Consider the following 15887-nt stretch of genomic DNA (forward strand, 5'->3'; position numbering starts at 1 on the left):
TTATAGATTCTTATTAAGGTAGTCGCGTAGCGTTTATAGTTACTTTTCGTTTAAGTTATAGATTTTATAGAACGTCGGCGTTATTCTATCCTTAAGATAAATTTTATAGTCTTATTAGCTATATTTAGGTAACCTTATCTTAAGTTCTTCCTTAAAGAGTTTATTATATTTCCGGTATTCTTAAGGGATATTCCTTATTCTATCTTATAGGCTTTATTCTTTCTTTTAAAAGCTAGTTTCTCTTAACTTAAGCTCTTTATTAATTTATTTAAGGTCTTTCCTTAAAGTAGTAATAACTCTTTAGATCTTTATATTATATCCTTTATCCTATTTATATTAGATACTAGGTTATATAGCTATATTAGTTAGTATATAGGTCTTATTAGTCGATTTTATTATATCCGCTAGTTTAGTTACTATTTTTATTTATATCGCTAAAGCCTATAATAATTTACTTAAATAGTTATCCCTTTTATTTTATTTAGTAGCTAAATTATTATAAAATTTTACTTTCTCTTAAATCTACTAGTCCTAGAAACTTATATCTTTATCTTAATATAGCTAGCTAGTTCTTTAGTTAATTAGTAGGTTGCTCTCTTATAGTTATAGAAGCCTTAATATAAGGTCGTATTCTTTAATATCTATAATATTAAAGTTAACTTATTCGTTATAGCCCTAGATATTAATATCGAGGTAATTAATCTCTATATTAATAATTCTATTATTATAGTTAAAGGCCTCTCCTTTAATATTTATAAGTTTATATAAATCTATCTTATATCTCTATATAAGTTAGTAACGATTAATAACTCTAAGTAAAACGTAATTACCTATCGCGCTATAGTCTAAAAGTAGATATATATAATATCCCGCGATTTAGATATTTAATACTATTTAGTCGCTATAGCTTACTATTACTATATATAGGGTCCTTAGATCTTATTATATTATACTAGTCTATAGCCCTTTTATAGATAGCGTACCTTATTTTTTACTTAGTCCTTATTTATTTTATTTAGGTATTCTTCTTTAATTTATTATTAATATCGTTTCTTTATATTTTCGTTATATAGTATTATATTAGGGCTTAAGAGACTAATTTCTTATAGCTAATTAAAGATTTCTTATTTCTTAACGCTATATGATTTATATTATACTACTTTATAGTTAATTATATACTATACTTTATAATTTTATTTATTTTATACTAAAGGTTAAGTTTTCGTTTAGCGTTTTTCTATTTTTTATATAGTATTTCTATATCGATTTTTCCTTAGTTAAATACGGCTTATAGCCTTTATATATATTACTAATAATCGTTTAGTATACTATTATATTATTTATACTATACTTATACTTTTTTATATTTATAAACTCTATAGTTTAAGTATATATATTCGTTATAATCTTCTTTATTATATTTAACTTATTATATAAGTCTTTAAAAGATTAAGGGTTTAGATGCCTTAAAGCGAGTAGCGCTATACTATTCCTTTATTTTAGCGTATTTATAGATTTTATATATCTTTAAAAGATATCTCGTTAATAATCTATAATTATTATAGTATTTAAGTAGTATACTATAATTAGGTTCTAATAATATAACTTAGTCGTTTAAGTAGCGTTAATCGATTTTCTAGTAGTTTAGTTCTATACTTAGGTAGGGTTTTAAAAGTACTTATCCTTTAAACCTAACTAGGAAGGTATTATATTATGCCTTTATCTAAAAGTATATTATATAATCTAAGTAGACGTATAATATCTATAAAATATACTTATAGTACTTATAAGTAAGTAGTATTTATAGATTATCTTTAAATTTTCCTTATAGTTACTATTCTTATTATAGAGCTATAAAGGTATCGACTATAGTAATAGCTATAGTATAGTTTCCTTTATATAGTACTAGTTAATATTAAATTAATATAGCTTATTAGTTTTCTATAAGAATTTAAGGTATTTATTAGGTTCTAATTTTAAGTATTTCTTTAAATTCTTTAAAGTATAGAGCGTATTCTCTAATCGTAGTATTTTCCCTTAGTAGCGAGGGTAGTAGTATAAGTTTATTCTTATCTTTTATTTCTCTAGGTATTTCTTATTCTTTAGAGCTTATATCGTCGATACTTTATTAGTCCTCTTTAAGTTATTATCTAAGTTTCGTAAGTATAAGGGCTATATCTATATCTTCTTTATTATATTATTTATAAACTACCTATCGTTATTATTAATTTTTACTTTATATATCTTCCTAGAATTATTTACCGTTTTTCTTAATCTAGTCTTAAGAGACTCCTTTAAGATAAGGGTATTTTAGTTCTATAAATTTAACTTATTTTTATATTTTAAGATCCCTTCGTTATATTATTATAAAGGTCTTTATTAGTAGCTTTAAGAACTATTTAATACTATTCTTATCGCTTAGGTATACTATATATTTATCGTTATAGTATATAGTCTAATTAAGGAGTTTATACTTTAGTTCCTATCTATTAATAGCGTTTAAGTATTTCTTACCTTTTAGGGCTAGTACTTAGTAGGTTTTCTTCTCCTTATAAGGTTATTTATATTCTTTAAAGTAATATCTAAGTTTCCTATAGTTAAAATACTTTTCTTTACTTTTTTATATTATATTTAGATCTATCCTACCTAGGTTAGTTATATAGGCGTAGGTAATAAGAGTTTCGCGCTTCTTTTTATAGTTAATATATTAGTTAAAGTTATTCTTATAAGAAGGGTTTTAGTTTCCTCTTCCTTATTTCTTTTCTTAGCGTCGCGTATACTATCTATCGTTAATTTATACTATTATAGTAATATAGTTTAAAAGGTTATTAAGTTAATTTTCCTTATAAAGCTCGTCCTTAACTTCTTCTTTAAGCCTATTATAGAATCGTAATATAAGAGGTTTATCGTTTTAATTAAGCTTTAAGGTAACTTAACGGAACTTTATAGTATAATCCGCTATTAAGATCCTTTATTAGAGTTCTTAAAGTTTCTATTTAGCCTCTTATTCCTCGTTAGTTATTCTAAATACCTTTATAATAGCTTCTTTAAATCCTTAGAAACTAATAAAGACTTTATCTATCTCGTTATCTTATCGCGCTAGTTAGTTATCGAGAAAGTCCCTTATAATAGGTTTAAACTAAGCGAGTGCCGTTTTAGATAAATAATTTCCTATATAAAGTACCTTTTTAACTAGGTCTAAGAGTTTAGTAAGATAAAACCGGTAGTAGGCCTTAAGTTAGGTAAGAAAGTCTTAAAGTATACTATAAGTACCGTTAAATAGTCCTAGCTATTTTAGTTTAACTACTTCTCTAAGGTCCCTAACTTATTTATTACCTCCTTTATTCCTAAGTAACTATACCTTATATTAAAGGGTAATAATCTCGCGTAAGGTAATATAATAGCTCTAGAGTTAGTTAATTTAGTATACTATATAGGTATATTAATAGTTATAATATTACTTAAAGTAACGCGGTATTATACTAAATAAGAGCTTTTAATATATAATAACTAGTATTATTCCTAAGGGATAAACCTATTAAGGATATAATAGATATAATAGGGCGTAGTTTAAGTAATAATAAGTATATTACGTTAGTAATAAGTTAAAGGTTATAGACTATAGACTATAACTAAGTAATTAAGTAATTAGAATTAAAGATAAGATCGTAATAGAGATCGTAATAATTATAATATTAAAAGCTATTAAGCTATTTATTTAAAGGAGTATTTTATTCCTTCTTTATATATCTCGAGAGCTTCCCTAGATCGCTGAGAGCGCTAGGTAATCCCGTCGTCTAGCGCTAGAGCGCTAGAGCGATCCTACGATCCTAGATTAGAGCGCTAGAGTAATTGGCTTAATTAGTTAGTCTATATAATTGCTCCCTACGTTACGTAACCTCGTAATATATATTAGTCCCCGCGGTTCGCTAGACCGTGGTCGTAATATATAGAAGGCTCGGCCTTACGTAAAATAGTTAATATCTCTTAAGCCGGCAGCGCTTTATATTAAAAAAGGTTCTACTTAAGAGCTTACTATATTATAGTCCGTCGGCGATAAATATTATACGCTAAGGGATTAAGATATAGCCCGTAGTTATAGTAGCCCTTAGTAACTCGAAAAGTCTACTACTAAGCTCCTTCTTCCTCGTTATATAAGGCCGTTATAACGAGGCGGAAAGGGCAGTTAAGCTTCTAGGTAGACGGCTTATATAGCCCTATGCTAGTAGAAGCCCGCCGCGGGCTATAATCGTATATAAAGAGGACTAGGGTTATAAGGGAGATCTCGTTAATATCTCGCTTATATAAGCTTAACTACTTAACGACGGCGGCACCGTTCTCGCGAAGGAAGCCCTAGACGAAGTTATACGCCTTATCATAGGTTTCGAAGCTTAGAGACGGCGGCAAGGGCGGGATAGTGTCTCCGCGTTCCTCGTTAGCATCGTAAGATTTATTATCGCCTTAAGGTAGCGTAGGTGCATTAAGGAGGGAGAGAAGGGGGTCCATCGCGGCGGCGGCGATAGCTTTAAATTTAGTATATATATATAGAATATAGGTAGGATCTTATATGTATGTGTGGTGTGTGTGTGTGGGCGGGCTCGGGCGCGGGCATTTAGGCGGTACCGCTACCTGCCATGGGGGCGCGGTATAAATAGGCGGGGCGGGCTGGCGTTAGTACGTATCTTAAAAATGGGGCGTTTGTACGAATAGAGATAGGTGTGTGTACAAATAGCAATACTCTTCTCACGTACCAGTCAGGTGTGACTGTGCCTTCCTTCTTCCACAGGGTCCAACTTTGTATGACTTTGATGAGTAAGCCGAATCTCGGCAAGTTGGCGCGGAAGCGTGTTTTCGCCGCCTCGATCTTCAATCCCGCATCTCTCAAAACTGTACCTGTATTTTTTCGATCAAAAGCTGGCCAGACCTGACCATGCTCCGCCAAGTGATTGAGAGGTCCATTCGTCCTTCATTCGCGTGTTATTCTCTCGTTAGATTCGCACCCGCTAGCATCTGTTGTCGTTCACGATTCTCGACAATGCTGCCTCTTAAGTCAATCGAGTACGAGTGGATCGATGGCGTTGAGCGACTCGAGATGTATGAGCCCGGAGGCTACCATCCCATTATGATTGATGATGTCTTGCACTCTCGGTATCGCATTGTGGACAAGCTAGGATACGGCGGTTACTCGACTGTTTGGCTTGCGCACGATGGTCGACTCAATCGCTACGTTGCCATCAAGGTGGCAATTTCTCAAACCACACTCCTTCGACGCGAGACTTCAATTTTGCACGCCCTCTCAGAGCCTAGAGTCACTCCACCCCTAGTCAGTGAAGCTACGTCCATCGCCGCAAACGATGTTTTGCCGAGTATCTTGGACGAGTTCGACGTCCGAGGACCCAATGGCATGCACAAATGCTACGCAGTTGGTCCCGCTCAAGGGAACATCAAAGACGCATCGTTCAACCGTCTTTTCCCCATTCACGTTGCGCGAGCCCTGGCGGCGAAACTAGCGGTAGCCGTTGCCTTTGTTCACTCGAAAGGCTTTGTTCATGGAGGTTTGTTATGCTCTGTCAATGCCTAGCTGCGCGAGGTTAACTCTTGGGAGCAGATATTCATCTTCGAAATGCATTAGTCAAGCTTTCACCGAGCTTTAACAATCTCTCCATCTTACAACTTAGAGAAAAATTCGGCGAGCCAGAAACGGTGCCTATTAGGCGCGTTGATGGTAAGCCGTTGTCGCCCAATGTTCCAAGCCAAGCAGTGACTTCCCTATATCTCGGCAAAAGAGCGCCGGATTTTACGATCGAAGATGCGCGAGGCCTTGTCCTTAGCGACTTTGGGGAGTCCTTCAACCCGACTACAGAACTGCGTCTTGGCAGGAACTGCAACACACCCACTGCTAAGAAAGCACCGGAAGCGCTATTCGAGCCGGAAGCTGCGCTGTCATATTCATCAGACATTTGGAGCCTAGGAACTGCCATCTGGGAAATTCTGGCCATGAAGTTTATCTTCAGCGAATCCGAGACTGAGGATGAGATAGTGGCTCAGCAAATCGATGTCCTGGGTCACCAGAGTTTTCCAGAAAGCTGGCGAGAACGATGGGAGAGGCCTGGCTTGGAAGAGATGCATCCCGGAAGCAGAGTACCTCGCCGGCCTACTACTGACAGAGAGATTTGGCCGCCACTAGAAAGAGCTTTCGAAGAATTTGTGCAGAAATACAGAAGAAGGCGAGAGGCAGCTGGCGTGTTTGGCGATGATGAGACACGGGCAATCCTGGACTTGATGCGAGGCATGCTCAAGTTCCCACCTGAAGAGCGACTCGATATACAGGCGGTTTTAACGTCCAATTGGATGGTCAAGTGGGCATTGCCCAGTCTGCAGCAGGAAGGGACATTCTATGCATTTAGTTGATCGAAGCTGGTCCAAGGCCCAGCCGTAGTCCTCCTCGCTTTCGCCGCGAATAAATGCAAAAGCGATACAGAAGGATTGCTGGCTAGCATCAACGCCAACGCAGTCGAGGTGCGGCATTGAATACTTGTTCGTCTGATATGTGCAATCCAAGAGAAACAACTCCGGGTAGTTCTTGGTGTATGCTAGTAACTCTGGATGGGCGATATGACTGCTGTGACGCGGTTGTCCTTGTCTAGCTGTATCTTGCTTATAAACCCTTCGTCATTGAGTTGTTTAGCAAGGGCGTGGATAGAGCTTTGGCCTTCGCTGCGCTGCCGTCTGTAATCCGCAATGCGATTATAGATGTCTTGCTGTGCTATGGGAGCGCTTGAGTTCTGGCGAATGCAAGTTCTGATGTCCTTTGGCGCTACCCCGGCATTGACAAGGGTGCCAACCAATGCGATATCTTGAGGACTTAGTCTGCGAAGCGTCGGGTGAGCCGACTCGTGCCAGCTTAGCTCATGATTATGGACAGCGAATTGGCTGCCTAAACGATACTTCACAGTCCATGTAGACCCGTCGAGACTTTGCTTTGCTAAAAATGAGCATTGGCAGCGAGTGCCCCGTGTCGAAGTGCGTCGCTGTCGGTCTTCCAAATTGCTTGAGGGTTTGCAAGAGCGATCACAAGCGTATGTGATCGTCAGCTTTCCACTCTTCTCTTTGTGAGTCCGCAACGTGATGAAGGCACAGCCTCGCGGCGCTGCCCAGGAATTGATCGCCGTTACTAAGACGTGCCGGGACTCATTAGTCACTCTTAGGAGGAAGTTCGTCGTCCTAAAATGGATGAGTGTTTACGTGGCAAAAGAATGATACTCTTAAGCAGTGGCCTGAGAGCATAGTAGAAGAAATAGGGGCATAGAAAGGTAAATTTAGTAATATATATCTTAGTCTATCTATTATAATAAAGGAGGGGCTTATATATATAAAGTAACTATAAATAGCTAGCCTAAAGGGGGTATTAAGATATTCCTATACTTAAGTTAGGCCTATATTATATCTTATAGCTAAGGGGGTTATATTAATTAAGTAAGCTTCTATATATATAGCTATTAAGTTTACTAAGTATAGCTCTAGCCTCTTATAGCTATTTCTTAATATATACCCTTACTCTTAAGTAAGGGCTTAAGAGTATAGTAAAAGAAATAAGGGTATAGAAAGGTAAATTTAGTAATATATATCTTAGTCTATCTATTAAGATAAAGGAGGGGCTTATAAAGGTATAGTAGCTATATATAGCTAGCTAAAAGAGGGTATTAAGATATCCCTATACCTAAGTTAAGCCTATATAATATCCTTAAGCTAAGGGAGTTATATTAGTTAGGTAGGCTTTCTTATATATAACTATTAAGTCTACTAGGTATTACTATAGTATCTTATACCTACTCTCCTTAATATACCCTCTTACTACCTTAGCTTTTAAATAGTAGGGTAATAAGTAGAGAAGCGTTTAGTTTAATAAATATAAGGCTATTTTAATATTAAATTTAGCTACTTTATTATTTATTTAAGGAGGTTATCTTAAAATAAGGGTGTTGCGAAGCGTAGCTTAATTTTATAGTTCTTAGAGATATCCCTTAGTAAGAGGGACTAAGGAAGCTAAAAACACCCGTTATAAAAGAAAGAAGAAAGGAGGTATAGAAAGGAGGGTAGAGGTATAAGGGGAAGTAGAAGTAGCGATAGCTTCTTATAGAGGTAGCGAGAAATAAGACGGATATACCGGTAACGGCTAGAAAGGAGGGGAAAAACCGGTAAAAAGCTTAGTAGTTAAGAGGATATTAGTAGCTTCTTTAAGTAGGATCTTCTTTATTAATTAAGATACTAAATAGGTATAAAGAAGGGCGTTAGATAAAGGAAAGAAGGATAATTAAGGCAATATAATAATTACTCCCTTACTATAATTACTACCCTTATAAGAATTAAATATCTCTACCTTACCTATCTAACCCTTTACTTTTACTTTTACCTTTATATATTACTATATATACTTCTTATACCTCTCTTTATAAGAGTTATAAGCCTAGGAGGAATAGAATTCTTATACCTTCTAGCTACTATAAAAGGTACTTTTCTTATATACCTTATAGCTTTATTTTACCCTTCTTATTAGAAAAGCTAATTTTTAACTAACTTTTCTACCCTCTCTTTTATAATAATATTAAAAACTAACTCTACCGCCCCTATAATATATAGGACGATTCTTATAAAGCCTTAAGATTAAGATAAGTAGGTAAAGGAGCTATAGGCTCGTATAAATAGAACTATCTATAATTTAGTTTTCTTTAATAAGTAGGACCCTCTTAAGCCCCCTCTTTATCCTAAGGTAATAGAATTTATAGAGGGAGCTTCCCTCTTCTCTAAGCTAACCTCTATATAGTAAAGAGCTTTTTCTACTACCTTAGGTAACTATAAGAGTTATTATAAGGAATACCTTTATAAGATAAAGCTACTAACTACTATATATATAGCGATAATAGAATCCGTTAGTGCTATAAAGCTAATCTCTCTTTAAGAGGAAGAGACCCTTAGGTAGTAGCTTTTTCTAAAGGTATATAAGTAAAAGCGGAATTTTAGGAAATAAAGGAATCACGTAAGGCTACGTAATAGAGGGGAAGAAGGAGTATAAGGTAGGATTTTCAACGGAATTTATTAGTGGTGTATTAGTATATAGAAGAGGTTTTAAAGTTAATGATTTCTCTATCTATCTACCAGCGGACATGCTGTCTTATATAGACAATTATAGCTGAACGGAAGAACCTTTCGGGACCAGATTTAGGCTGCCGTATAGCCCTAAGACTAGGGAATTCCGTGATACCTCGAGTGAATCTAGAAGTATCTTGGTTCCACTAATATTCGTGTTTAAAGGAGGTTGGTCGTGCCGGTATTCTTAAGAGGTCTTAGCTAGCATTCTAAGCTAGCTCTGTTCCTTCGATTCCCGATTATACGATAACCGGCAACCCGTTTAATGCATAATAACATATAAGATAACGAGCGATTCTTGCTCTAGAGGATAAGATTTTATCTATAATTAATATACTACTTATTAGCTTATATAATCGGGAGAGTATATTATAGCTGCTTTATTTATAGTAGGAACACCGTTCCTTATAGCCTCCTTAAAGTAGATTTATATACTCTTTACTGATTTATTTATAGTAGTATATATATAGGGTAAAACCTAATTTTAGGAAAACCATTCTTATACCTTAATAGGATATATAAAAACCTATTCTTTCTTAGGATAAAATCCTTAGGTATATACTAATAGAAAAACCTATAGTAGGAAAACTCTATAGTTATAATAATTATTTATAGGATAACCTTATATAAGGTAAAACCTATTATTGCTAGGAAAATCTTAATAGATAAAAACCTAGTAAATATTTCTCTAGGAAACCTAAAAGGAAAAACCTAGTAGGGGAAGATATAGAAAGTATAAGAAATATCTAAAACCCTTTTAATTGCTTAGGAACTTATATTAAGGATAGACCGTCTCTAAATTTATAGAGTAATCTAGGTCTTAATTCCTTCGTAAAAATATTAGCTATATTATCTTTTAATTTAATATAAAAAACTTTAATTTCCCCTTCTCTTATACTAGTTCTAGTATAGTAATAGGCTAATCTTATATACTTAGACCTTTTATAAAATTCCGGATTTTCTACTAATTTAATAGCAGTAGTATTATCCGTTAAAATAGGAGGTATAGTATTAGGAATCTTAATAGATAGATCCTTAGTAATATTTTTAAAAAGCATATTTAAATAAATAGCTTCTTTATTTGCCTCCCTAAGGCTAATATACTCTGCTTCGTAGGTAGAAAGGGCAATGGCTTTCTGCTTAGAGCAAGCCTAGCTTATTATATTATTATATATATAAAATAGTAACCGGAAAAGGATTTTCCGTCCGTTAAATCCGACGCCTAGCTAGAGTCGGTAAAACCCTTTATATATAGATAGGTAAAGGGATATTGCAATTATATTTAATCTTTAGGCTAGGGAATTTATTTAAATATTTCTAAATTATATTTAAAGCCTTAAAATACGTCTAGTCGGGCTTAGCCGCGAATCTAGCCTAGGAAATTATAGAATATAAGATATCTAGCCTAGTAAATAAGGCTAAGTATAATAAAGATCCTATTTCTTTCTAAAATTATAATATATCTTCCTTAAAAGGTAATTCCTTTACTTTTATAAGCTTAAAGCTTACTATAGTAGGTAAATTCGAAGTTCCTAAACCTTCTTTATTAAATTCCTTTAATTTATTTAAGGTATAATTTTCTTAGGATATATATAGCTCTTTATTTTCTCGGTTTATTATAATATTTAGACCTAAGAAGTCTTTTATATCTCCTAAGATAGTAAAATCTAGGAATTTAGATAATTCTTTAAATAATATTTCTTCTATTATAGATTTAGAGGGCCCTACTATAAGAAAGTCGTCGACGTAAATTGCTAAGGCTATACTATAGTCCTTATTTATAAATACTCCTTTATCTATTAAAAGAGGAAGAAATCCGAGTTTATTTAGTATAATTTTTAAATAATTATACTAGAGCTTAGGACTTTGTTTTAGGCTATATAATGCTTTCTTTAGCTTTGCTTTAATTTAACCGGTTTTATATAGGTCTAGGAATTTAGTTAATTTAATTCCTTTAGCTCTATAAGCTAATCTATATTTTAAATAATATTCTTTAAGAGCGTATTCTTCGTAGCCTATAGGAAGATCGATATATACTTCGCTATCTATATCGGTATATACGAAGGCATTTATTATATCTATTTATAAAGCTTCGAATTCGTAGATAATAGCTAAAATAAGTAGAATTCTAATAGATTCGGGTCTAGCTATAGTCGAGAAGGTATCTAAGAAATCTAAGCTATAGATCTACTTAAATCCTTATATTACGAAACGGGCTTTATATTTTATTATATTATTTTAACTATCCTTCTTAATAGTATAGACCTAGCGGCCTCCTATAGCCTCCCTATCCTTAAGGAGGTAGGAAAATTCCTAAGTTTTATATTTAATTAGCTAGATAATTTCCTTAATTATAGTATCTTTCTAAAATACTATTTTACCGCTATTTATTGCCTATTTATAGGTCTTTAGAATTTTTAGATCCTGATTTTCTATACTAGCTAGAATTAACTCTATAAAATCGTAGTTTAAAAATAAATTAACGTTAGGGTATTCGATATAGTTAGAATTAAACCCTTCCGGCTTCTTAGGTAGTTCTACTACTATTTTACTAGTAGTAAGAATAGGATCGTTATTTAGAGACTCTTCTTCTATAGAGGGCGAGGGACTTTTATCTCTAGGTTCTTTAGTAGCTTCCTTTATAGGGATATAGCTTTCTAGCTTATCTTTATTTAGAATAGAATTAACATTAAAGGTATTATTACTACTAGAGATTTCTAGATTTTTTATAAATTTATTTTCTAGTATAGTAATATCTCTAGAGATAGTAATCTTTCTCTTAGAAAAATCCTAGATTTTATATATATTTTCTAAATAGCCTACTATTATTCCCTTAAAAGCTCTATTATCTAGCTTATCTTTAAGGTCTTTATTCTTATAATATATAAGGCTTCTAAAGGTCTTAATTTTATTTAAGGTCTTAAAGGGTAGTATTATATTATCCCTCTTTTCTATAGGACTTTTAAATCCTATCGTAGAATACGGTAATCTATTATATAAATAGGTAGCTATTAAAACAGCTTCTCCCTATAGATATTTAGGAAGCCTAGTAGTAAATAAAAGAGCTCGTACTTTTTCTAATATAGTACGATTTATTCTTTTTATTCTACCGTTAGATTCCGGCGTCCTAGGAGGACTAGAATTAAAGGTAATTCCTTCTTTTCGTAATAAAGCTTTATTTTATATATAAATTCTTTAGTATTATTAGAAAATGCTTCTCTAATCTTAGTATTTTTAGGGTTATTTTCTACCCTATTTTTAAATTCTAGGAACCTATCTAAAGCTTCTCCCTTTTTTTAAAGAAGGTATATTTCTAGATATCGGGTTCCTATATCTAGGAAAGAAATATAATAGTAATATTTATTATAAGTAGGCACTTTAATTAGCCCCTAAATATCTAATACTATTTTTTCTAAATATAAATAAGACTTATACGAAGGTTGTTTATTAACCTTATTCGTTGCTTTAGCTCTAATATATATTTCGTATTACCTTATTTTATTTTCCTCTTTTAGAGGCATTTTTATATCCTTATTATATCTTTTTAATATTTCTAAAATAGCCCTACTATTTATATGCCCTAAGCGTAAGTACTAAGTATAAAAATCTATATCCTTTACTTTTAAAGACGTAATAAGGATCGATTAGCTTTCTAATAAAGGTTCTATAAGAATATAATATAATTTATTTCTAAGAAGTCCTTTAGTAAGGACCTTAGCCTTATTATCTAATAAAAGGACTTTATTTCCTCCTATTAAGGCATAGGTATTATTAAAATAAGATTAGGATAGTATATTTACCCTAATTTAGGTATATAAAAGCAGTCTCGAAGGATATACCTTTTCTACTATACAGGAACTTAAATACTAAGTCCCCCTTTCCTTTTACTAATATAAAGGAAGCTTTCCCCTAGCAAACTTTAGACTTAATTTCTTTATAGTTAATAAGGAAATTCTTATTAGATACTATATACCTAGTAGCTCCGGTATTATAGATAAAATCAAAGATCCTTTTATTCTTATAACTAGGAAATCCTCCTTCTCTTACCTTTAAAACTAATTCCTTTATTCTAGGAATTAAGGCTTCTAAAGGTCTTAAAAGAGAGTCTTTATTAGCTTCTATTATAGGGGTATTTATAGAGGTTAAAATTACCTCTAAATCCTTAGACGTTTATATAAGGGTTAGAGCCCTAGAAAGGTCTATAAGGTCGATATCTAGGTCTATATTTTCTTATAAAGCTATATTTAAGACCTTATTACTATCGTCCGAATCGGACTCTAGCTCTATAATTCGATCCTTCCTTTTTTTATTAGTAGTAGAAATACTACTAAAAGGGGATTTCTTCCTAAAAGAAGAAGATAAAGAAGAAGATTTTCTCTTCTTAGAAATTCGAGTCCTATCGTCCTTTTTTTCTTTATTTAAAACCTAATAAGTAGGAGCCTTATTTAGGTATAATTTATAGTAATTTACTATAAAATGCCTTGGTTTTTTGCATTCCTTATAATAAGGAGTATCTATAGAATTTCTATAGGATTTCTAAGGCTTCCTTTATATTAAGAAGGCTTTCTCCGAAGATTTATCTATATCCTCTATTCTTCTAGCTTCGTCTAAAAGATTAGCTATTAGGGATTCATAGGTAAACGCCGTAGAATTATACCTAAGGCTCTACGTAATATTTATAATATAGCTTCTAAATTCCTTATTAAGGTAATTAAGAATCCATGCTATAAGGATAACTTCTAGAATTTCTATATTACGGGATTTTAAATCCTTATAGATTTCTTTTACCTTATAAAGGTATTTCTCTAAATTAGAGCCCGAGGGACTAAGATTAAAGAGCTACTTTATAAGCAAATAATTCGACGAGAAATTCGACGGATTATATAGCTTTATAAGCTTATCCTAAGCAGCTTTAGTATTTATTAAATGCTTAATTTATATTAAAGGGCTATCTTCGACTTAAAGAAAAATCTAGGATAAAGCTTCTATAGTCTTTATATAATTTTCTTACTCTAAGGTAGCGATAAGCTTTTCCTTAGTAAGGATAGCTCTTATCCTTATAGTCTAAAGAGTATAATTTAAATTTCCCTTAAGTCTAAAGAATTTATATTCTTTCTATCTACCTATTTTATATAAATTCGGTATTATTTCGTTCGTAGGGATCGAGAAGTCTAGGCGGGAGTTTAAGAGCGTAGGAAGGTAGAAAAAGTCGTTAGGGGGATTTTCGAAAGGAATTTTAATCGGGTATTTCGATAAGGAATTTTAAAGGTATAAGTAGTTAATTTCCTAGCTTAAAAGGAGTAAGCCGGGCTTATAACCTCTAAAGGTATATAAGCAAAAGCGGAATTTTAGGAAATTAAGGAATTATATAGGACTACGTAATAGAGGGGAAGAAGGAGTATAAGGTAGGATTTTCAACGGAATTTATTAATAGTATATTAGTATATAGAAGAGGTATTAAAGTTAATGATTTCTCTATCTATCTACTAGCGGACATGCTATCTTATATAGATAATTATAGCTAAACGGAAGAACCTTTTAGGACTAGATTTAGGCTGCTATATAGCCCTAAGACTAGGGATTTCCGTAATACCTCGAGTAAATCTAGAAGTGTCTTAGTTCTACTAATATTCGTGTTTAAAGGAGGTTAGTCGTACTAGTATTCTTAAGAGGTCTTAGCTAGTATTCTAAGCTAGCTCTATTCCTTCGATTCCCGATTATACGATAACTAGCAACCCGTTTAATATATAATAACATGCAAAATAACGAGCGATTCTTACTCTAGAGGATAAGAGTTTATCTATAATTAATATACTACTTATTAGCTTATATAATCGGGAGAGTATATTATAGCTGCTTTATTTATAGTAGGAACACCGTTCCTTATACTTTTAAAGCTCGAGACCTTAATAGCTCCCTCGAGGGGCTATATAACTAACCGTATTAAGAAGACCTATATAGTATACCTAGGAGCCTTTTCTACTAGGAACCTACTAGCTTCTTTATAGTTAGCTAAGTAGGAAGAAATCCTTAAGGAAGCTAACTAATACTTCTTAATAAAAGCTCTTTCTAGCTAGTAGCTATAGGATATATCTCTATTAATAAAGCCTATTAGTAATAGTTACTAGACTATCTTTTAAGAAGCTAGCTAGGAACTAAATAAAGAAGCTATTAAAGTATAATAATAAGTAGACTTATTCTTTTAAGGCTAGCACTCGACCTAGATAGCTCGACCTAGATAGCTCGACCTACTGCCCCTATAGTTACTATAGCCTTTATTACTATAGCCCCTACTACTACTATTATAGCTGCTACCCTTTTAGCTCCTCCTCCCTTAAGAGCCTTAACCTTGTCTTTAACGGCTGCCCTAGTCCCGGCCCTAGCTCCGCTTACTACTCTAGGCCTAGCCCTATTAGTCCGTCTATCCTAACTAGTCCCTTAATAGACCTTTTAGTCTATTAGTCGAAAAACTAAGGAACTAGTCGAAATTAAACCTTATTAAAATTAGTAATAAGGGGTAAAAGGGGGGGTTTTTAAGTAGACCTTTAGATTAAGATAAGGATTCCTTAAAGAAATAAAAAACTAAAAGAAACGGCTGCCTAGCCTATAAATCCCTAGGCTATTAGTTATTATAATACTAGTAAGTCTTTAAGGAAAACCGACCTAAAGGATTTAACCTTTTAAAGAAGCTATAAGAAATAATATAATAGTCTTTTAAGGAGGACCCCTTATTATAAAAG

At 32.9% G+C, this 15887-nt stretch overlaps 1 protein-coding gene across 1 annotated transcript; it reads left to right on the forward strand.

The window, feature by feature from the left end:
• Positions 1-5035: 5035 nt before the first annotated feature.
• Positions 5036-8980, forward strand: HRG_10921 (kinase; the record flags this gene model as incomplete). Its single annotated transcript, XM_044869391.1, has 3 exons — positions 5036-5555; positions 5609-6064; positions 8961-8980. The coding sequence occupies 3 exons, from the start codon at positions 5036-5038 to the stop codon at positions 8978-8980; spliced, it is 996 nt and encodes a 331-aa protein (XP_044715342.1).
• Between the last annotated feature and the right edge of the window lie 6907 nt (positions 8981-15887).

Source organism: Hirsutella rhossiliensis, assembly GCF_020360975.1.
Source record: "Hirsutella rhossiliensis strain HR02 chromosome Unknown scaffold00018, whole genome shotgun sequence".
Lineage (NCBI taxonomy): Eukaryota > Fungi > Ascomycota > Sordariomycetes > Hypocreales > Ophiocordycipitaceae > Hirsutella > Hirsutella rhossiliensis.